Source organism: Quercus robur, chromosome 10 (assembly GCF_932294415.1).
Source record: "Quercus robur chromosome 10, dhQueRobu3.1, whole genome shotgun sequence".
In the NCBI taxonomy this organism is placed as follows: domain Eukaryota; kingdom Viridiplantae; phylum Streptophyta; class Magnoliopsida; order Fagales; family Fagaceae; genus Quercus; species Quercus robur.
This window is the reverse complement of record NC_065543.1, coordinates 55,784,842-55,809,962: the sequence shown is the minus strand read 5'-3', so window position 1 is coordinate 55,809,962 and position 25,121 is coordinate 55,784,842. Positions and strand designations below refer to the sequence as shown.

At 36.9% G+C, this 25,121-nt stretch overlaps 1 protein-coding gene across 1 annotated transcript; it reads left to right on the top strand.

The window, feature by feature from the left end:
- Nucleotides 1-5,924: 5,924 nt before the first annotated feature.
- Nucleotides 5,925-10,501, top strand: LOC126702109 (cytochrome P450 CYP72A219-like). The gene is made up of 5 exons (XM_050400733.1): nucleotides 5,925-6,252; nucleotides 6,672-6,889; nucleotides 8,277-8,521; nucleotides 9,138-9,516; nucleotides 9,917-10,501. The coding sequence occupies exons 1-5, from the start codon at nucleotides 5,976-5,978 to the stop codon at nucleotides 10,340-10,342; spliced, it is 1,545 nt and encodes a 514-aa protein (XP_050256690.1). The 5' UTR covers nucleotides 5,925-5,975; the 3' UTR covers nucleotides 10,343-10,501.
- The last annotated feature ends 14,620 nt before the right edge of the window (nucleotides 10,502-25,121 follow it).

The window sequence follows — 25,121 nt, the reverse complement described above, 5'->3', positions numbered from 1 at the left end:
ATAACATTAATGACATGTGCTTGGAAATAATGCCTCAGCTTCCTTGAAGCTGTGATTAGTGCGAAGGCCAACTTCTCCATTTGTGGATATCGTCCTTCCGCTCCTTTCAATGCCTTGCTTGTATAATACACAGGTCTTTGGACTTTATCTTCCTCTCTTATCAATGCTGAGCTCACTGCATGTGGGGTTACCGCTAGGTACAAATATAGTTCTTCTCCTTCCACTGATGGACTCAGCAGCGGTGCCATGGTAAGGTATACCTTCAAATCTTCGAAAGCTCTCTGACACTCGTCGGTCCATTCGAATGCTTTTTTGAGAACCTTAAAAAATGGCAAACATTTATCAGTAGCTTTAGAAACAAACCTGTTAAGCGCAGCGACTCGCCCAGTGAGGGATTGGATTTCCTTGGTATTTTGCGGTGGCTTCATGTCCAGTATTGCTTGAATTTTATCTGGATTCGCTTCAATTCCCCTGTGGGATACCATAAAGCCAAGGAATTTCCCTGATGATACTCCAAAGGCACATTTGCTAGGATTCAGCTTCATGTGATATTGCCTCAATGTCTCAAATGTCTCCTGCAGGTCGTCTAGATGTCTTCCTTCGTCCTGACTTTTTACCAGCATGTCATCTACATAGACTTCCACATTCCACCCAATCTGCGGACGGAACATGTGGTTGACCAACCTCTGATACGTCGCCCCTGCATTCTTTAAACCAAACGGCATCACCTTATAACAGAATAAGCCTTGACTAGTGACAAAAGATGTCTTCTCTTGATCAGCCTCGTCCATTCTTATCTGATTGTATCCTGAAAAGGCATCCATGAAGCTAAGCAATTTGTGGCCTGCAGTTGAGTCTACTAACTGGTCAATGCGCGGTAACGGATAGCTGTCCTTGAGGCAAGCCTTGTTCAGATCAGTGAAGTCCACACACATTCTCCACTTGCCATTCGCTTTTTTGACCATTACTACATTGGCCAACCAATCCGGGTAGTATACTTTCCGAATGAACTTTGCTACCATCAGCTTTTGGACTTCATCCTTGATTGCACTATCTCTCTCAGGGGCAAACACCCTCTTCTTTTGCCGCACAGGCTTGGAGGAAGGACATACATTCAAACGGTGGGTAATGACACTAGGGTCTATACCCGGCATATCCTCGTGACTCCACGCAAACACATCGATGTTTTTCTTCAAAAATTGGACGAGGTCCATCTTAATCTTCTCTTCTAAATCTGCTCCCACCCTGGTACACCTCTCAGGGTTATCTTCATCCAAGGAAATATCTTCCAATGCTTCAGTAGGTTCTGCTACAACCCTCTTTTCTTCAATATTCATTGCTTGAACTTGTTCATCCATGGCCAGCATGGCCAAGTAACACTCTCTTGCTGCCAATTGGTCGCCTTGTACCTGTCCTACCCCGTGTTCTGTTGGAAACTTGACTGATAAGTGGTAAGTAGAAGTAACAGCTTTCCAACTATTCAAAGTTGGCCTCCCAATGATGGCATTGTAAGAGGATGGACAATCTACCACAAGGAAGTTCACATCCTTGGTAATCTGTCGTGGATATGCCCCCACTACCACGGATAAGGAAATGATACCCACTGGTTGCACCTTCATCCCACCAAAGCCTACTAGGGGGGAGTTCACTGGACGGAGCTGGTCTCGTCCTAATCTCATCTGCTGAAATGCTGGATAATATAAAATGTCTGCTGAGCTTCCATTGTCCACAAGCACTCTTCTGGTTGTGTAGTTTGCAATTAGTAAGGAGATGACGAGGGCATCGTCATGAGGGTGATGAATTCTGTCAGCATCCTCGTCCGTGAAAGTGATTGCCCGCTCGTTCGTAGATCTTGCCCTTAATGATCGTCCAGAAAGTTGGACGCTCTGTACTACCTTCAAGTATGCTTTCTTGGACTTGGACGACTGGCCAGTTGTACTTCCCCCAATGATGACTCTTATCTCCCCGAGTGGTGGTCGCGATGAATCTTCCATCTTTCCCTTCTGTTTCTCGTCCCTCTGGTCTCGTCCAAGGAAACCCCTCAACTTCCCTTGCCTTATGAGATTTTCAATTTGCTCCTTCAAGTCAAAACACTCGTCCGTGTCATGACCATGATCCCTATGGAAGCGACAATACTTGTTCCTGTTGCGCTTGTTGGGATCACCCTTCAATTTCTCCGGCCATTTCAGGGAAGGATCATCCTTGATTTGCATAAGGACTTGCTCAAGTGGGGCGTTTAAAGGGGTATACTGCTGATTCCGTACTGGAGGGCCTGGCTTCTTACTTTCTCGATCTCTCCTTTCCTCCATCCGTCCCTTCTTTGGACGAGTACCTTGCTCGTGTTGACGACTGGGATTTGCGTCCATTCTCTCGGACCTCTTCCTCTTCTTAGCAATGATTGCATCTTCCGCATTCATAAAATTCTGAGCCGAATGGACGAGTTCGGCCATGGACTGGGGCTCTTTTTCATAGAGCTTGTGTATAAACAGATCTGAATTCACCCCATTGTGGAAGGCTGCCAGTAGAAGCTTATCATCTGCTTCGTCCACACTGAGAGCTTCTCGAATTTGGAGGTATTTTGCTAAACCAAACTCGCGCCGAACCCTTAAGGGTGGTTGGGAAGGCTCTACACATTATCTCATCAGGCACTCCTTGAAGATGCATGGTGGTCTTGAAAGTGGCTATGTGATCAAACGGGTCACGTGTTCCATCATATGAATCCAGAGAAGGCAACTTGAACTTTGATGGTAGTGGGTGGCCGTTGATGGAAGCCGTAAAGGGAGAATCAGTCCTGTGAACCAAATCTTCTATCGGATTCGCCCTTTTCATATTCTCCTTCATCTCCTCCATAACTCTCTTCATTTGGTCCATTTCTTCCTTCAAGTATGGTACCGTTCGTGAAGTGGTGCCTCTAAACTGACTTCCAACTTTGGTATTCTCTCTTCCACCATGACTATCTGTTTGTCTTCCTTCACGTTCTTCTTGTGTTTGCCTCCTCATATTAATCTCCATTCGTAATTCTTGGTTTTGGCGAGTCAACTCCGCCATAGCGTCTGCCATAGATTGTGCATGTTGGGCAGATGACTGCATGACCGGCGTAGACTGGCGATCGCGATGCGGGTTACTGCTTCCCTGATGGCCTGGGCTAGTAGCCCTTGATCTAGTCCGAACCATCAACCCTTTGTCACGGAGAAGCAAACTGTAAAACAATCGCTTCCCACAGACGGCGCCAACTGATGATTCCTTGATTATCAGTGGGTTGACAAGACTTGAACGTAGATCTTTGGGGCTATCTCCTGTAATACAAAGAACACAGAATCAGAGGGGACCGGTGAGGACCGGCCAAAAATCCTCCGATGATCAAGTTAGTTACTTTGAACTCTCTGTAACGAAGAAGTATTCTCTTAAAAGTCAGAAAATGTCTGAATCCAATCTCACCCTTAATCGAAGAAGCCTTATATAGTGTGCGTGTGTGGAACGGTTATCTGTTTGGTAACCGTTCCCAGTGTCGAGGAGTCCGGAGAATTGGGAGTAACTTCCATAACCGCTGTGGAAGTTACCTAGGAACTCGTCCATCCATAGTAAGGATGGACGAGACCTTCATGAGGAACTCGTCCACTTTTAGTCCATCCATAGTAAGGATGGACGAGACCTTCATGACGATCTCGTCCACTTTTAGTGAAAGGTGGACGAGATCATCTTGGAAGGCTTGTCGTTCATAAATGACGAGTAGATCTCACGAGGTATTAAGCTCGTCCATATACGGACGAGGTTCGCTGGTATGCTTCCAATTTTCTCCGCCTATTGTAGCTTCTGTCGTTGGACGAGACATATGGATGAGTTACGGACTTGAGATTTTGTGACACCATCATAAGTATTTAAAACTATACACGAGGATCGAATGCACATAAATAAGATAGCATACTTGAGAATATATAAACACTTGTGAAGCTTAAATCAGATTTTCGAGACCAACAAGCTCTCTTAATGTGATCGTGCCTAAAGGCTTTGTGAATGGGGATTTCAAAGTTGATAGCTTCTAATAAACTTGCTGCATGGTCGGACAAGAATGTGGATTGGTGTGCAAGCATGCCAATGCTATCTTTGCCACTAAAACCACCTTCTCGGCAACTTGCCCTGTAGGCAACGCAAGCCATTGATCCAATACATCTTCTAATAGCACATCATAGGAAGATGATGCAAATGAGGTTGATAGAAATGATGAGATCAAATCACCCAGATGCCTTCCCATAATTACTTCTAATGTGACTACTCCAAAACTATAAACGTCACACTTTTCACTTACTTCCATTGTGTAAACATGTTTTGAAAGTAAAAGATCAGAGTTTTACTATTCTTTCATATTATAGAAGCAAGTTTTTAATAACATTTCTATTCATATAGTAAATTCCTTTGGAATTAGGTGGAGGGGGCAACTAAAGGAATGGAATTCTACTAAAATTTTGAATGTCAAATAAGAAAAAGGGAATTCTTTTTCTTAGAGAGAGAGAAGGGGTGGGGTTACCTATCTATTATGTCATCTTAAAAAAATTTCCTTGAACGCATGAGTATCATAGGTAGTGCAAGCAAAATTTTGATTTAAATTATTCACCAAATAATTAAATCTAGTTTGAAAGAATTGACCGGTTGGAAAATGACGCTCACTCTATAAAATGTGATTCTTCAATAAGTACAAATTAGTTGGATGTATTTATGCACAATTACTATGTAAAAAAAATTAAAAATTAAAAATTAAAAATTAAAATCTCAACAATTGAAATTAAAAAGAACATTTTATTTATTGTAATAGTGATTATGACCCTAAACAAAGGAGGTAACCATGTAAATTATCAAAGATTAGTGGACAAATTTTATCTACAAAATTAGTTGTAGTCCAAGGCTACAACCTTACTCAATAAAATAAAGGCGAAAATACACTTTCGGTCCCTACATTTTGGGCCGATTCTCATTTTGGCCCGTATTTTGATTTGACTACTATTCTAGTCCGTAAAAACTAAAAATCAATTCTATTTTGGTCCCTACGATAAACCCACTTATAAAAAATGCATATGTGGTAAACAAAGTGCTCTGTTGGCAGGCTTTGCAATTAAAAAATAAATAATTGATCCTATGTGTCATTAGCCACACATCCATGTCATATCCACATTAGCAAAAAAATTCATTAGGCATTTAAATATTGCTATGTCAGCATTTTACTTTTTTTTTTAATTAATTATTTTAAAAGCCAAAAAACAATAATTAGTTAAAAAAAATAAATAAAAAAGCTAAACTTAGCTTATTTTCCTCATTCGCATTAGAGACAGACAAGCTTCCTTATTCGAAAAAGAGCTCTAGAAGTTCAGTCGGTGTTCACTCATCTCTTATTTAAGATATTTCGAAATTGAGAATCGTGAGACTCGCCCATGCTAGTAAAGGGGCATTCATCGGTATTTTGTTTAGGGATAAACCGTACAAAGGAAAGGATGAGATATAGCGTTAACTTCACTTGTTGGTATTCGTTGGGACGCATGGTTGGCTAAAAGTTCTAACTGCTCTAGTTGAGACTGCTGCTAGCTTTCCAGCTACTGGATCACTAAAAGCTATATGTATATATATATTAAAATTCTTTCAATGGAGGTTTAACCACAATTACCAAAATTGTTGAAATATTTCGTCCAAACTTATGCATCGCACGTATATTAATCCATACTGTTGGGTTTGGAAACTCTCCCTTCCTAAAGTGAAAGCTGATGAGAATGAAAGAAAGATTGGAATGAGTTGGAGTTGGACCAAATCACTGACACACACACACATATATATATATATATACAAAAGTTTGGACGAAATATTTCAACAATTTTGGTAATTGTGGTTAAACCTCCATTCAAAGACTTAATATATATATATCGTCCATTCTTATCTCTTCTTCACTTTCTTATACCTCTAGCTCTCTCTCTACAAAGAAAAAAATAAAAATGGAAATTTCTCTGGACAAAGTTGCCACCTCCGTTCTTTTTGTTATAATGACAACGTTGTCATACATGATTCTGAATTGGGTGTGGTTAAGACCAAAATATTTAGAGAGGTGCTTGAGAAAGCAAGGTCTTGTAGGCAATTCCTATAGACTTTTCTTCGGGGACACGAAGGATGGCTCTATGATGATAAAGCAAGCTTGTTCTAAACCCATAGAACTCTCTGATGATATTGTGCCACGTGTACTCCCCTTTGAACATCACACAGTGAAGCATTATGGTATGTATGTCTACAATAAACTTAATTACCAAAAGATTTTGTTGCAGCAAACACAAATTACATCTCACTCATTTCCATAGCAATAAAGTATGTATGGTTGTTTTAAGTCCTGTAACTTCTGTTTAAAAGCTTCCAACTATGAATTAGCTTATGCCCAAAATCTTAAATCTGAACCAGAAAAACTAGACCGATTGACTAAACTATAAACAAGAATCTAAATTGGTAGCGGTGGAGCCAAAATTTTCTTAGGTAAAGCCAGTGTTACTACTTCTAATTTGAACACACAGCTAAAATTATTTTTTGCCAATTAGTAATAGTTAATAAGAGACTCTCACTTGAGATTTGTTATGAAAATGATATAGACATAATATTTTCTAAAAAATATTGGATTTTCTTCTAACCTTCGTGAACAAATGCAGGCAAGAATTCTTTTACATGGCTTGGCCCAAGACCCCGTATTAACATTATGAGCCCTGAACAAATCAAAGATGTTTTCACCAAGATGGGTGACTTTCAGAAGCCCAAAACAAATCCAATTACTAGATTGCTTGCAATGGGAATAATAAACTACGAGGGTGAGAAATGGGCTAAACACAGAAAGATTATCAACCCTGCTTTCCATTTAGAGAAGTTGAAGGTTATATATTACATTTCTTATCCTTTTAAATTCATGTGGAAATCAATAGTTGTGTCCAGATTATATTATTGTTATGTCTTGAGTAAAAACTGTTGAACCTTAGTTTGGAGCAGCATGATTTATCTTTAAAGTGATATTGTACAAATCACCAAGTTTAACACAAAAACACTTTTGTACTGAACTCCATAGCCAAGTTTCAAATGTCCGTCTAGCACATGTTTGTGATCAAAAAACTTATAGGCACAATACAATAATCACAATAGGGAATTGTTTGCATTTTGGTTATCAATAATGTTATAGACACAAAATATTTTACATAATTTTTTACAAACTAATGATGTGGTGAGTGATTATTTGTATGTGAAAAGATGACGTTAGTAATGGACCTAGACGAGAACCAGTAAGAATTTGCCACATAAAAAATTTGTAAAAATGTTGTGAAATAATTTGTGATTGTAGCAGTACCCATAACTTAAAAGTGACAATATTTTTTGAGATGGGTAGTTAATGGGCGGAGTAGGGTTCAAACTACATACACTAGGCACCACAAAGAATATAATTATTGCTAGATACTAACTTTGATTAATTAATTCAAAGTCATTATAGAAAATATTACCTTTGATCTATTGCTTAAAATATGATTGACCGAAAATATTGTGTGCAAATAAGATTCTAAGTACATTCAAACACATCAGTAATGCTAGTATAGCAAATAATATTATATGTCCATTTTCTTCTCTTTAAAAAAAAAAAAAAAAAAACTATATGCCTATTCAAACTTTTAAATATGAATAATATCAATTAAATTTAAACTTAGATTCTCGTTTGCTCCAATGGGAAAAGTTTGACTCCTACCTACACCGAAAATTTTTTTTTTTTAATAGTATCTTGTTTTAAAAGTAAAGAATAATTATCATAGGGTAGATGCTACAAATTTTTAATTCTATCTCAATAAAAAAAATTAACTTAAAAACATCTATAGCAATCAAAGTAAAAAAGAAAAAAGAAATTGTTATAAAGAATTTAACTACTCTGAATTCATTATATAAATGAAAGGGTAATTCTTTGTTGGCAATTTGACATATATTTCAAACTGTATGTGTATTATAAGCTTAGTTGGGATTCTATCAAAAACAATATAGAGTAATAATATAGACATAACATTTTTTTACTGTTATTGAAGTCGTAAATTGTTAGTAATTTTTCTCTTAAAAAAATGGTTATTGATTTTCATATGGGCTATATATCATTAGTAACTTGTCATTTGCAACAGCTGTGAAAATATTTGCGCAGAAACTTACGTCTGGAGATTTGTTGAACAATATAATGCCAATAATCTTGTTTCTATTTATTATAGTTTAAACAATTTACATTGTGATTGCTACAGCTTATGTTACCTGCATTTTATCAAAGTAGCATTGATATGATTAGCCAGTGGGAGAGGTTGACCTCTGAAAATGGATCCTGTGAGTTAGACATATGGCCTTATCTTGAAAACATGTCAAGCGATGTGATTTCAAGAACAGCATTTGGAAGTAGCTATAAAGAAGGAAGAAGAATATTTGAACTTCAAAAAGAGCAAGCACAACTCTTTGTAAAAGTATCACAATCTGTATACTTTCCTGGACTAAGGTAGTGATTAAACATTCAACTCTAAAATTTAGTCAAGTTTGGTTCCTTACCCCCCCACCCCCAAAAAAAAAAGAAGTCAAATTTGATTTTTATTGAGATAGGATTAACCAATTACAATTCAATTTATTGAAATTCTATTGTATCTATTAAAAATATATATGCTAATTTTTTTTTTAATAGGAATGTACTACTTTTTAATATAACAAGATTTCAATGAATTTCAACAATTGCTTGGCTCACCTTCCAAATAAAATTCTCATGCATCTGAAGTCCGATCGCTGTTTTAAAAATCTGTAAGGTCAAAAAATTGATTTTGGCCCCAATTCCCAGTTTAACTCGGTTTTGACAAATTTTGGGTAATTTTACCAGATCGGATTGGTTCCGGTTCCTAGTTGAATCAGTCGATCCTGTTCGGTTTTTAAAACCATGTCTCCAATGAAAACAAAATTCCAAATTTTATTGTTTATTCAGAAACGAAATTGGTTATAACCTACTTTTCTGAACATCTCATCAAACACAAAAATTAATAGAGATCATCACATTATAATTAATACAATTTCCGTTTCTGTGCCTTCAATCTTCTCAATTTACTAATAGCTAATATTTATGCATGCAGGTTTTTACCGACTAAGACACACAGGAGGATGAAGGAAATTGCAAGAGAAGTACAAGACTTACTAATGGGAATCATTAACAAAAGGGAGAAGGCATGCAATGGCAAAAATGACGACTTATTAGGCATACTAATGGAATCAAATTCTAGAGAGATTAAGGAATTTGGTAATAAGAAGAGTGCCGGAATGAGTATTATGGATGTAATTGAGGAATGTAAGCTTTTCTACCTTGCCGGGGAAGAGACAACCTCAGTTTTACTTGTTTGGACAATGGTTTTGTTGAGTAAGTATCCAAATTGGCAAGCTCGTGCAAGAGAAGAGGTTTTGCAAGTCTTTGGTAAGAACAAACCTGACTTTGATGGGTTAAATCGCCTTAAAATTGTAAGTATTCCCTAAAGATTCTAATTTTTCTTTATTTTCCTATAAAATTTATATGTAATGTCTTTTGAAGATGAAATATTCACATCCATGAATATTCATGTTAATATTAGTTAATTGATTGAGTAAAAGCCATTTTCTATTGAGCTCGTCATAGTTAGCATACTCATTTTTTGTTAGAGTTGGCACTTGGTAGTATAGACTATAGACCACTAATTTGAGTGCAAACCTCAAATTTGATTAGGTTTTTAGATCGAGTAACAAATTTTGTTTCAAATTTTATCTGTCATAAATGAGCTTCAAAATCGAATACTCTTCAAGAGGAAAATTTAATGAACTTATTTTATTTTACAAAATTTTTTAAGAAATACACTTTCGTAATATTTGGTTGTCCATGGCGTAGGTAACCATGATATTCAATGAGACTCTAAGGTTGTACCCACCAGCAGCTTTGCTACCTCGAAGGGTTCACAAGGAAACCAAGCTAGGAAATATGATTATACCAGCTGGAGTGGAGATTGCTCTACCAATAATCCTCGTCCACCATGATTATGAACTGTGGGGTGAGAATGCAAAACAGTTTAACCCGGAGAGATTTTCAGAAGGCATTTCAAAGGCAACAAAGGGCCAAGTATCATTCATCCCATTCGGTGGGGGTCCGAGGATATGTGTTGGTCAAAACTTTGCTCTAGTAGAGACCAAGATGGCTTTGTCACTCATTTTGCAGAACTTCTCATTTGAGATGTCCTCATCCTATGCTCATGCTCCTTGCTCAATCATAACTCTTCAACCTCAATTTGGCGCTCACATTATATTACATAAGATATAGTACCACAAAGTTGTTCCAATTAAGCAAGATCTATCACCATCGTGCCCCATGGCTTATTTGGTGTTCTATTTATTATTTAGTGATTAAAATCTCATTTTCTAAAGAACAAGAGAGAACATATTATGATTTCCACTCTATTATATTATGTTTTTGTTTCTACATCCATTATTGCATTAATTGAAGGAAACAATGTTGAATAATGTTAAAAATATATATAATTAGAAATATACATCATTATTATTGGTAAATTTTCTTTTTTAGAGTATAATGTTAATTTTTTAATCCTACCCAAATTAAAAACCCTTTTACCGATTATAAGATCTCGATTTTAACAAATTTTTTGCAAAGGCTAGAGTATATGATGCTAGTAGAAAATTAATGAATTTTCCTTAAGCGTTCTAAAGTTGAAATATTACACCTAGGGAGATAAAAATTCCATTAATCTCTTTGGACTCAGCCAAAAAACTAAGGAAAAAAGGGGAAGAAAATGAATTCTTCAAACTAAAGCAATTTATTTAAGAAATGCCAACCAAATTTTCTAAGCACCCTTTTGCAAATCAACCACCTTCTTCCACAGCTCTCGGCTCGATATCTCGTCCCACCATCTCCCCACATTTTCTCTCGAAGTGAATGAATTGCCCTTATTAGTGTCACTGACCAAGTACTGAGTGTTGGGCAAGTGTGAAAGATCTGCCAAATAAAATTCATCACTAGCCAAGAACCGAGCCTCCTTGAGCCTCTTTTCATAGATGTCAAGCACTTTCGACAGCTTCTCTTCATTCTGCCTGAAAACTACTATGTCTTGCTTGATATTCATTCGAGGCACAAATGCAAGTTGAAACAACTATTGGGTCCCAAATAATATTATTACGAATATAAGCAATCCAAAATAACAATTACATACAGGAACACAAAATTTACATGGAAAACCCTTTATCTTTGAAGGGAAAAACCACGAGACAAACTCCGAATAATTTCACTATGATAAAATCAATTACAATAATTTTTGTGTATGTCTCTCAGCTAAAGAAAATCTATTTTATTTTTCTTTGCTTTCACACACACACACTAATTATCTCTTTCAACGGTGGCAAACTTTTGCTCTCTCCTTTTTCTTTTTTTTCTCCATGCACAGCTCTCTCTTAGATGTCTTCTTTTTCTTTAAGCGGCTCCCTCTTGGCTGCTCTCTCTTCTTTTTCTTTCTTGTGCGGCTTCCTCTTTCTTTACTCTTGCACATACTCTCTTTGTGTCTTCCCAAAGGTGGCAGTACCTTGCTCTCTCCTTCCTCTTCATGACTAGTATTGAAGTCATGCAAATCTGTCAAAGAAACAAGTAAAGATGGGAAGTTCATTAAAGCTGGACAGATTCCCAACAAATATCTCGACAAATGTATCTATCGAGGTCTCAACAGATAGCTCGACAACTGTATCTATCAAGAATTACGAAATTTAGATTTCCAGATTTGATTTTCGGCCCATGCTGACATGTATGTATAGGGTTTCTTTTCTCACAACCCTAGATATATATAAGGTTTATTTTAAAGGCCGTCACACATGAGAATACAAGGGGAACACATGCAAAAAGTGACCGAATGTCTTATTGTCTCTGAAAGAAGCTACTGTGTCTTTACGCCTTAGGGTTTTGTAACCAAGTGCTTCTTGATCTTCATTGTTAATGAAGTGAAGAACTTTGCAGCCAACAATCATCCTCAAGTTGGTGTGTTAGTCATGTACTGGGATCCGTGCAAAAAGGGTGGCGTTCATATATTGAAGATTTCAGAGGTTCTGAAGTAGTAGAAGGTTTCTGCTCTAAGTTCATCTACGAGAATTGTAGAGGCTAGGGACAAAAGTTTTGTACTAGATCTAAAACTTCTCTTTACTATAATGAATTGCTTTTCTAGAAGGTTTCCCCCCAAGTTTTTTACTGTGAAACTAGTTTGTTTCGTTGGTTTTCCTAGGTTATCATATCTTCCCTTATTTAATTTTTCGTTGTGCATGATATTGATGTTTGTTTGTGAAAGTTCAAAAACGTGTACAAAACACCTTTGAACGTTTAGACCCCCAAAATACAACTTAACCAATTCAAGCAATATGTCAAACAACTAGTGTGCGGAAACTTAACATATGTGAAAGTTCAAAAACGTGTACAAAAACACTTTTGAACGTTTAGACCCCCAAAAACCAAAATAATCAACACACGCAATATGTTAAACAGCTAGTGTGCGGAAACTTAACATATGCTATAACATGGAATTGATTAAACAACTATCTAAGCCACAACAAAATAAACCACAGCAGATAATGTAAAGGCAGAGATAGAGAGGAAGGAAGATGCAAACACAGCGATAACACCAGATATGTTATCGAAGAGGAAACCGAAGACCTCGGCGAAAAACCTCTCCGCCGCCCTCCAAGCGGTAATCAATCCACTAGAAAATACAGTTGGGATACAAGGACAGCAATAGACCCTCCAAGCCTAATCTACCCAATGCACCTAAGCCCTCCAAGCTTCTTGCTCCAACGAGGTTGCGCCGAACCTTTTTCTTTTCTAGCTTTCCGGATTCTGCTACTACACCGTAGCATCCACCAATAAAGATTGGCTCCTTCCTAACTGCTTCCCAGAACTCCAAACGTCTGTCTCACAGGGATGATAATGGTGAGAACCAGGTTTGGTATAAAAGCCTCTCAAGGATTTGACAATGGAGAGGAAGGGAGTGAAGGATTTTGATGAGACTCTAAGGTAGAGATTGTGGGTAAAACAATCTGGTTTTTCTTTAGGGTTTCTCTCTCAAAATTCTCTCTGGAAGCTCTCTTTCAATCGTGGGTTAAAAGGGTATTTATACTGGAGTGAAAAGGAATGCGAAACGTCAGGTTTTTCCAAAACAGGGGTGGCTCGCGGCTTGACCAAGTCGCGAGATCCAGTCGCGAGTTAACCGTATGGCCAGTTGTCCTGTTTTGTCCTGTAGTGCTCCAGCTAGCATGACTGTTCATCTTCCAGCATGCTTGGCACGTGTGCATCTTCTGGCGGGTTGAAGCCGCGAGTCCAGCCGCGAGTCCCAGCCGCGACACTCTGTTTTCTTGCACACTCTTGAGCAATCTTCACACTAACTCACTCACTACCCTTACAACAATCCCACCTAAATACAGGGTTACTAAATGCTGAAATACAAGCAAATTTGGCACGGAATAAAGCCAATTAGATGGTTGAATAAATTCAACCTTACAATCTCCCCCTTTGGCTATTCCGTGACAAAACCCTAAAACAGACTCTAGACTTAACATGTGAGTTGGGAACAGTTGAACAAAACTCACTCACACCTAACTCTAGAAGCTGTGAAGCACTTGAATCATATGAACACAAACTCCTGAAACACAACAATACATCATGATCATTGTAAGCAGAAAATTATAAATGCATATGAAACAGGCAAAATGAGATCAAGCATAAGATGGAGTTAATAAACAAACCATGGCTTGATCAACCAAGTGAACACCACAAGGTAGTGATCACAGTGCTCATTCACACTTGGAATGAACACAAGGACATACAAGTTAACAAGCACAAGGCAAGACACTTGTATGCTCAACACTCAACCAATGCATAGCACACAAGGCATATGCATCTAGGAACAATCCTACAAGGGCACAAGAGTGACAGTACACAAACCAAAATGCAGAACATTTAGATTAAGTACTGATTTCAACATAGCATAAAGGCTGCACTTAAGCATGGTACATACCATAAAGCCTACAAACTATGCATAAACCATAAACCCTAAAAGCTTACAAAAGCATATGGGTACAAACCACATTATATTGAATAAAAACTTAAACAATGTAAACTAAAAGTGCTTAAAGTTTCTCCCCTTCAAAATGATGAGAAGCTGTGATGCACTTGGAACATATATACTTGTAACCTGAAACACTTGCACAAAACACATTAGACCCTCAAGGTAAAGCAAGTAATAAAGAACAAGTATAATATAGCAAGTATAGAAATGGCTATAATGATCACATAGCAAAGCAAATGATCATCTGAACATGCATTCAATGAAGCATAATAGCATAGGGATATATGCATGTCCAAAGCACAAACATGATGCAATGAGAACACCAAAGCATAACACAAAGCACCATAAAGCCAACAAGAAAACAAACAGAACAAGGTTTTCTAGTTAACACAATGTCTTCTCCCCCTTGGTATATGCATCTCCCCTATGGAATATCTCTCCCCCTACAAATGTGCATGAGAAATAGAATTTCTCCCCCTAAGGATGTGCACAAGAGTCATATAGAAAAGACAAAATACTCCGAAACATTCTCTAGAGTATACTTTCCCCCTTTTTGTCAGGAATAGACAAAGGGTCAAGAAGAAACGAGGACAAGAGATGAAGGTATGAACAATGCTAATGATGCATGAGGGGTGCAAGATGAATGAGAAAAAGAAGCTCAAACCTAAGACAAAGTAACATGCTACAAAGCATAAGGTAAGCATGACATACTAGGATGAAACAGCAAGGTCAAGACCAATGCATGACAAGGGTAGCAAAGGTGTGTGCAAGAGGTGGCTAAGTGCAATGCATGATCAATGCATGAAAAATGCACATGTGGGGCAAAGTGTGTTAAAATACACAACCAATGAACCAAACATGTTCCTAATGAGGAAACATGAGAAACCCCAAATTTTGGTACTCATCGGAGTCCAAACAAGCGAGAAAAAGTCTAAGAGGCATTTTATCAAACACCTAGCATGCACACTATAAACAAAAATGTGAAACAATGCATGAACATCATGAAATCCACCCTTAATACATGTTCTTACTGCCACAAGGGGCCAACATCCAATGCATATCAACAAAAGAAACCAATCCCATGAATAAAAATTGACAAAAAAATAAGTTTTCCCAACCCCTATGATGAAAATCCCAACCAAGAGCACAAAACTCTCCAAAACATAATCTAAGGATCAAAATCAATGAAAAGAGTTTATAATTAACTTAGAGATGTTAATGGATTGAAAAACCATTCAAATTGGTTAGGTTTTGATGTAAAAATATTGAAAGAGGGGTTTTAGAGAGGATGGGAGAGGTTTAAAACAAGTTTCCCACGAAAAAGCTCTTTAAAAAGCTGATTCTGGGCGACTCGCGACTGGCGAGTCGCGAGCCAAGTCGCGAGCGAGCCGCGAAACCTCTCTGTCTGAACTCGCGGCTTAGACTCGCGGCTTGCAAGCCGCCAAACCGACCAGCCAAAACTGGCAGCTTGCTGGCAGCTCACGCGACCAGCCAAAATGAGTGGCCAAAAAATCTGACACTTGTTTTTCAAACCAGAACATGTTTAAACATTGAAAAACAAAGTAAGCACTAAACATAAACACAAAAAGTGATAAAAATCACTTCCAAAAACATATAAAATGATCAAAAATATTTTTGGATTGAACCATATATGATTGAGCACACACACATCACATTTAGACAAGTACAATCTAACAAATGAATGAGACATTCATTGAACATTAGGCATGTGTGTTGTGTGTGTGTATCAAATGTGGAATAGTCCTTAGTCTAGAGTGAAGCTTCAATGATCAATTCAATCAAGTCATACACAACTAGTGCTAAGTCAAGTGGTCTATCTCAATTATAGAAATGAACATATATGACCTCCCACAAGAAAATGATTACATAAGATTGAAGCTTTTCATTTGGCTTCTTACAATTCATATCATTTGATCATTTTGAATTAATACAACTCATTTTGAGCAATACATCTCATTTTTGAGATTGATGCCTGAAATTTTTAATATTTCAATTTGATGAACAAGCCTTTGGCTTTTTGGGCATCATACATTTTCATATAAGTCGCTTTCCCTTTTTCCTAGTCGAATACTAGTATGTGCGACGGCTTTTCCAGCTCATTATCTCTTTTCATTTGGAGATTTACATTTGGTGAGCTCTTTTTAGCAAAACAAAAATAAAAAGTGGGAAGATATATAAGCACAAGTCTACGCATGTATCAAAACCAACATGACTATTGACAAATCATTCATGACAAGCTTGAAGATCGATTTACAACAATCACACAAAGATGTCAAGATTTTTCCCACAAAGATAAAGGTGCAAAAATAACAAGCTAAGCTCGTAAATGCACAAAGCCATTTGTACAAAGGTACAAGGCCAAACTCACATGTGATATGTGCTCAAACATATATGTTCAAACTTTTTGAATTTTTCACTTTTTATGTGGTTTTGGATTTTTACTCACACAAAATAGAAACATAAAAGTAAGATCAAAAACGAAACAATGCATACAAATAAATGCAAGATGCACAAAATGCATGAAGATATGACATTTAATGCATGAAGGGTCCTACAAAGATCGAAAGAATTAGATCAAGGACCAAAAGAGCAAAAGCTCAACCATAGGAACCCTTCCTCATCCAAACGGAACGATTGTTTGGAATGAGTGTCTCAAGAGAAGCGAGACGAGGGTTGGAAGAATGAGAACCGGAGATGCACATAGTCAAGGAGTTAAGAGCATTAAACACTTTCTTTAACAACATGCTATTTTCACTCAAATCCAGTTTACTCTTTTTAGCACAACTTCCAAAAAACTCAAGTTTCTCTTTTCTTTTGATTCTCTTAAGAGCTTGAAACTTAGAGCAATGAGGTCTTAGATGACCAAAGGCACCACAATGGTGACAAATAATGTGTTTAGGTCCACTAGGCTTTTTGGGAATGGATCTAGCAACATGGTTTTGTTCCCTCTTCAACTTATGACATTGAGGTCTTATATGACCAATCTCACCACAATGGTGGCAAGTTGGAACAAACTTAGATCCATCCAAAGCCTTAGGTTGAGACCTAAACGAAGGCTTTGACTTAACAGCCTTTCTCTCCACCTTTTGATTTCTTTTATGTGGAGGAATGTACACCGATTTGTCCTTTAAGGTAGAACACACACTAGGCACAAAATCGGGTACCACAACATGATTGCAACAAACATTATCATCCTTTTTAACAATAGGTTCAGCAATCAAACACTTGGCATGCATCTTAAGAGATTCATTTTCACATTTAAGATCATCAACAAGTTTGTTAGACAAAACAAGTTTAGCATCCAAGTCCGTATTCAAACATTCAAACTCTTTCAGCTTTTCAAGAGAAATTTCAGCAAGTTTTTTATATTTCTCAACCAATTTGTTGGATTCATTGAGCTTAGCAATCAAATCATCCTTTTCACAAAATAACTTGCTCAAGTTCTTTTGAAACTTCTTAGCATTTTTCTTGAAGAGTTTGTCAACAACACCCATAGATTCAAATAACATGTCATCACACTTATGAGGATTAACACTCATAGAGGCATTTTCACAAACACGTGGCATGTTACATTCATCACCAACCAAATCATGCAAAGAGTCATACAAAGCACAATCCATGGCAAATAAACACAAGGGGTCAAGGATCACACTTAGGTATTTAAACCACAACAAGTGTACCCGCTCTGATACCAATTGAAAGTTCAAAAAACGTGTATAAAAACACTTTTGAACGTTTAGACCCCCAAAAACAACTTAACCAACACACGCAATATGTTAAACAGCTAGTGTGCGGAAACTTAACATATGCTATAACATGGAATTGATTAAACAACTATCTAAGCCACAACAAAATAAACCACAGCAGATAATGTAAAGGCAGAGATAGAGAGGAAGGAAGATGCAAACACAGCGATAACACCAGATATGTTATCGAAGAGGAAACCGAAGACCTCGGCGAAAAACCTCTCCGCCGCCCTCCAAGCGGTAATCAATCCACTAGAAAATACAGTTGGGATACAAGGACAGCAATAGACCCTCCAAGCCTAATCTACCCAATGCACCTAAGCCCTCCAAGCTTCTTGCTCCAACGAGGTTGCGCCGAACCTTTTTCTTTTCTAGCTTTCCGAATTCCGCTACTACACCGTAGCATCCACCAATAAAGATTGGCTCCTTCCTAACTGCTTTCCAGAACTCCAAACGTCTGTCTCACAGGGATGATAATGGTGAGAACCAGGTTTGGTATAAAAGCCTCTCAAGGATTTGACAATGGAGAGGAAGAGAGTGAGGGATTTTGATGAGACTCTAAGGTAGAGATTGTGGGTAAAACAATCTGGTTTTTCTTTAGGGTTTCTCTCTCAAAATTCTCTCTGGAAGCTCTCTTTCAATCGTGGGTTAAAAGGGTATTTATACTGGAGTGAAGAGGAATGCGAAACGTCAGGTTTTTCCAAAACAGGGGTGGCTCGCGGCTTGACCTCGCGGCTTGACCAAGTCGCGAGATCCAGTCGCGAGTTAACCGTATGGCCAGTTGTCCTGTTTTGTCCTGTAGTGCTCCAGCTAGCATGACTGTTCATCTTCCAGCATGCTTGGCACGTGTGCATCTTCTGGCGGGTTGAAGCCGCGAGTCCAGCCGCGAGTCCCAGCCGCGACACTCTGTTTTCTTGCACACTCTTGAGCAATCTTCACACTAACTCACTCACTACCCTTACAACAATCCCACCTAAATACAGGGTTACTAAATGCTGAAATACAAGCAAATTTGGCACGGAATAAAGCCAATTAGATGGTTGAATAAATTCAACCTTACAATATGCTATAATATGAAATTGGTTAAAAACTATCTAAGCCATAACAAAATAAAACCACAGCAGATAATAAAAGGCAAAGATAGAGAGGAAGGAAGATGCAAACACAAAGACAACACGCGATGTGTTATCGAAGAGGAAACCGAAGTCCTCGGCGAAAAACCTCTCCGCCGCCCACCAAGCGGTAATCAATCCACTAGAAAATACAGTTGGGATACAAGGACAGCAATAGACCCTCCAAGCCTAATCTACCCAATGCACCTAAGCCCTCCAAGCTTCTTGCTCCAACGAGGTTGCGCCGAACCTTTTTCTTTTCTAACTTCCCGGATTCCGCTACTAGACCATAGCATCAACCAATGAAGATTGGTTCCTTCCTAACTGCTTCCCAGAAATCCAAACAACTGTCTCACAGTGATGATGATGGTGAGAACCAGGTTTGGTATAATGCCTCTCAAGGATTTGACAATGGAGAGGAAGAGAGTAGGGGAATTTGAAGAGACTCTAAGGTATAGATTGTGGGTGAAAAAATCTTGTTTTTCTTTAGGGTTTCTCTCTCAAAATTCTCTCTGAAAGCTCTCTTACAATCGTGGGTAAAAGGGGTATTTATACTGGAGTGGGAGAGGAATGTGAAACGTCAGGTTTTACAAAACAGGGGTGGCTCGCGGCTTGACCTCGCGGCTTGACTAAGTCGCGAGATCCAGTCGCGAGTTAACCTTATGGCCAGTTGTCCTGTTTTGTCCTGTAGTGCTCCAGCTAGCATGACTGTTCATCTTCCAGCATGCTTGGCACATGTGCTGCTTCTGGCGGCTTGCAGCCGCGAGTCACCCGCGAGTCCCAGCCACGAGTCTCTGTTTTCTTGCACACTCTTGAGCAATCTTCACTCTATCTCACTCACTACCCTTACAACAAACCCACCTATATACAGGGTTACTAAATGCTGAATTACAAGCAAATTTGGCACGGAATAAAGCCAATTAGATGGTTGAATAAATTCAACCTTACAGTTTGTTTTAACAAGGTTTATTCAAAATAAATCTAATTAACAACTTGGGTTTAAAACTTATTAATTCTAAAACTTGTTAGATCCAAACACACACGCACACTAAACAAGCCTAACCAATTTTATATTTCAAAAACAAGTCAAGACAATTTAGTGAGTATACATTAACACATGTATTCCTTGTAATGGCCAAATCACACTGTACATGCACATGTAACAAAAGTAGCAAAGAATATTGCGTGTTGTGCGTGAAAAACCTCGCAAGATTGCATAAGTGTCTACATGTTTTGATACAAATGTAGCGGACCTCTAAATGCTCTTTTAATTGCTTTCGTAGCATCGTGAAGATTCATATATATGTCTGATTGAACCTAAGGATCCGGCGACGGCTTGATGGAATTCTTGTTTATGGAGAATTGACTCAAATGCAATTTACATTTTAGCCCCAAAAAAAATTATCACTCTATCTAACTCACTGAATGCATTGGTTATTTTGTTGACCCTCAAAGTTATTAGTATTGGTATTAACTAATATACCAAATATATTAGGCATCTGGAACAAATGGATTGCCCATTTAATTTTGATGTACAACCTTGTGCTGAATCAATATTTTGTGCTTTTTTTAATCTTTTTTCTTTCTTTCCATACTACAAGTTTTAATTGTTCAATTAAATGCTATAATAATACTTAAATGTATTAATTAATAGATTCAAGGACCCTTCCATAAAAAAAATAAAAAGATTTTAACCAAAAAAATATAAAGTATAAACAAAGAAAAGAGAACACCAAGAATTTACGTGGTTCAGTTTGGCCTACGTCCATGGGTGGCAACAACAACAAATTTCACTAACAAATTTGGATAATACAAAATGATGTAGAGACATTCTCACAAAACTCAAACCCCAATACACCCAAAATTATTCTCTCTCAAAGACAAAGTTTACTACCTCCAAAAAATGTTTGGGATTGAATACAAAATTTGAGGCTAAACCTAAAATAAGTAGAAGATTTCCCTTCTCTGGAATTCTTGCACAACACTCATTAAAGTGGTCTCTCACTATGACCTTTTGCCACACCTTTTTGTATCACCCAACTTGTTAGACTCGCCACACAAATCAAACAAGAGAGCAACATATATATATTTGACTAAGAGAGAATACAAATCATCTGTATCTTTTTTTTTTCCTACCAATTTTCCATCATTTTTTTTTTTTTTTGTTGTCCACCAATTATGATATGTCACATGTTCTCTTTTTTTCCATTTTAAAATTTAGTTATTTTATAAGGAACGTAAAAAAGAATACATGGTAAGAATTAGTTTTCAATCAATAGAAGAAACCAAAGTCAACAAAGGAGAATATGTTGTTATGCACCAAGAGATATGCGATTAAAGCATGAATGAAACAAAAGTGACACATCTCCATTGTAGCTTGAATTTAATCAAACGCCCCTAAATGAAAAATCCTTCTACGCCTCCATCAAAGTCTCCATAAATTATCTCAAATTGCAACCCAAATCAATTCAAAATATGAATATAAGGAAAAATCTAACAATCTTCACCATAATTAAAATTCCACCATGCAATCTTCCAAACAAGTCAAAGAAAGAATTTCTAAAATTCTCCTACACCTCCATCAAAGTCTCTATGGATTATCTCAAATTGCAACCCAAATCAATTCAAAATATGAATATAAGGAAAATTCTAATAATCTTCACCATAACTAAAATTCCACCAAGCAATCTTCCAAACAAGTCAAAGAAAGAATTTCTCCTTAATCTGAAAATGAAGAATTACAAATTGCACCAAGCTTTTCAAAAATTATCCACAATGAAGAGATTTTGTAGATCACCAAATGTAATCAAAATCCTCCCTGCCTTCTAGAGACTACTCTCAAGCCACGATTACTTAAGGTGCTAAATCAAAACGAAGCCCAACCAAAAGACCAAAGTGCAAATCATCTCAAGCTACTTCCAAATATGCCAATAGGTGCCAAATGCATCCAAAAATAGTGTCAAAACCAATTAGAGCCCAACCAAATGAACAAAAGGCATATAATCCCAAGCAAACTCCAAATAAAAACCTTTTCGAACTTATAGTTTATTTAGTATCCACCTCTTTATTCCCCCCCCCCCCCCTTCCCAACACACACACACACAAAAATCAATTTACCACGAATGCTTCTTGATGCAATAAGACAAAAACCATTTGTCCAAAACCAATCAAACAAACAATTCTATTAACGAAGAGCTCCAAAAGACCAATGCATGAATACCACAACCAACCTATAATAAATTTCTAGCTACAATCTCATGACTAGTATAACCAGAAGTAAGATCTTTTGAGCTCCTACCATGTCATTCCCATAGAAGAAAGTTTCCCTGCATATCAATTCAATACTGATTGGAAAAAAAAAAAAAAAACAAAAAAAACAAAAAAACAAAAAACAAAACAAAAGCCAAAACAAAAAAAAAAAAAAAAAAAAAAAAAAAAAAAAAAAAACAACAACAACAAAACAAAACAAAACAAAAAAAAACCAAAAAAAAAAAAAAAAAAAAAACAAACAAACAAACAAAAAAATGCTTGCTTCTATTCAAGGCAAGGGTGAAGATACCTGTGGCAATAGCAAATGAGGTCTCTTAAGAAGAACTAATTCTCTAAAACTTGATGACCTTATACAAATGTGTAGTGCCAATGAGGAAGACCTTCAAAATAGTGAAAAGAGCAATTTCTAAAATCTTAACTATATATATATATATATATATTTTGGTACACACGAGGCGAATCTAGGAGAATATATAATACAATCCAGTATGAATCTTTTCACAAAATTGGGGTGACCTCATGTAATCATGTGGATATAATCAGCAAAAAGTAAGCATCCATTTTTTCCCCTTCTCACCCTCTAACTTCTCGACATCTCACATAGAAATAATCTTAGATATAAAAAAATAAATAAATAAATAAATTCAATTAGAAATATAAATAAAATATAAGGAGCTCAATGAACACACCATGATAAGTTTGAAAACAATGTTCAAATTGACCTTAACCAGTTTGGTTTCCCACACTTTAAGAGCTTTTGACTGAAAACATAAAGTAGAAGAAAGCAAGAAAGAACTCAGCTTCCTTTAAGCTTGAGGCGCTTAGGCGGGCTTGGATAGGTCTAGAGATGGAGGCTTGGACAGGTTGAAGATGGTGTTCTTGCAGTACTAGATGAACATTGAAGCGGCCAAAGATTGGCGCTAGGCATCACAATAGAGTAGAGATTCGAGCTCAATCCCGACAACTGCAGAGGAAATGAACAATCATGCAAAATTGTGGTTTTTTAAGTTTTAGCTTTATAAGTATTTAAAACTATACACGAGGATCGAATGCACACAAATAAGATAGCATACTTGAGAATATATAAACACTTGTGAAGCTTAAATCAGATTTTCGAGACCAACAAGCTCTCTTAATGTGATCGTGCCTAATGGCTTTGTGAATGGGGATTTCAAAGTTGATAGCTTCTAATAAACTTGCTGCATGGTCGGACGAGAATGTGGATTGGTGTGCAAGCATGCCAATGCTATCTTTGCCACTAAAACCACCTTCTCGGCAACTTGCCCTGTAGGCAACGCAAGCCATTGATCCAATACATCTTCTAATTGCACATCATAGGAAGATGATGCAAATGAGGTTGATAGAAATGATGAGATCAAATCACCCAGATGCCTTCCCATAATTACTTCTAATGTGACTACTCCAAAACTATAAACGTCACACTTTTCACTTACTTCCATTGTGTAAACATGTTTTGAAAGTAAAAGATCAGAGTTTTACTATTCTTTCATATTATAGAAGCAAGTTTTTAATAACATTTCTATTCATATAGTAAATTCCTTTGGAATTAGGTGGAGGGGGCAACTAAAGGAATGGAATTTTACTAAAATTTTGAATGTCAAATAAGAAAAAGGGAATTCTTTTTCTTAGAGAGAGAGAAGGGGTGGGGTTACCTATCTATTATGTCATCTTAAAAAAATTTCCTTGAACGCATGAGTATCATAGGTAGTGCAAGCAAAATTTTGATTTAAATTATTCACCAAATAATTAAATCTAGTTTGAAAGAATTGACCGGTTGGAAAATGACGCTCACTCTATAAAATGTGATTCTTCAATAAGTACAAATTAGTTGGATGTATTTATGCACAATTACTATGTAAAAAAAATTAAAAATTAAAAATTAAAAATTAAAATCTCAACAATTGAAATTAAAAAGAACATTTTATTTATTGTAATAGTGATTATGACCCTAAACAAAGGAGGTAACCATGTAAATTATCAAAGATTAGTGGACAAATTTTATCTACAAAATTAGTTGTAGTCCAAGGCTACAACCTTACTCAATAAAATAAAGGCGAAAATACACTTTCGGTCCCTACATTTTGGGCCGATTCTCATTTTGGCCCGTATTTTGATTTGACTACTATTCTAGTCCGTAAAAACTAAAAATCAATTCTATTTTGGTCCCTACGATAAACCCACTTATAAAAAATGCATATGTGGTAAACAAAGTGCTCTGTTGGCAGGCTTTGCAATTAAAAAATAAATAATTGATCCTATGTGTCATTAGCCACACATCCATGTCATATCCACATTAGCAAAAAAATTCATTAGGCATTTAAATATTGCTATGTCAGCATTTTACTTTTTTTTTTAATTAATTATTTTAAAAGCCAAAAAACAATAATTAGTTAAAAAAAATAAATAAAAAAGCTAAACTTAGCTTATTTTCCTCATTCGCATTAGAGACAGACAAGCTTCCTTATTCGAAAAAGAGCTCTAGAAGTTCAGTCGGTGTTCACTCATCTCTTATTTAAGATATTTCGAAATTGAGATCGTGAGACTCGCCCATGCTAGTAAAGGGGCATTCATCGGTATTTTGTTTAGGGATAAACCGTACAAAGGAAAGGATGAGATATAGCGTTAACTTCACTTGTTGGTATTCGTTGGGACGCATGGTTGGCTAAAAGTTCTAACTGCTCTAGTTGAGACTGCTGCTAGCTTTCCAGCTACTGGATCACTAAAAGCTATATATATATATATATTAAAATTCTTTCAATGGAGGTTTAACCACAATTACCAAAATTGTTGAAATATTTCGTCCAAACTTATGCATCGCA

Bases quoted from the DNA above. Each gene is read 5' to 3' on its own strand.
- LOC126702109 (XM_050400733.1), top strand. From the start codon at position 5,976: ATGGAAATTTCTCTGGACAAAGTTGCCACCTCCGTTCTTTTTGTTATA. The intron at 6,253-6,671 runs GTATGTATGTCT...GAACAAATGCAG, and splicing joins TCACACAGTGAAGCATTATG to GCAAGAATTCTTTTACATGG. The intron at 8,522-9,137 runs GTAGTGATTAAA...TTATGCATGCAG, and splicing joins GTATACTTTCCTGGACTAAG to GTTTTTACCGACTAAGACAC.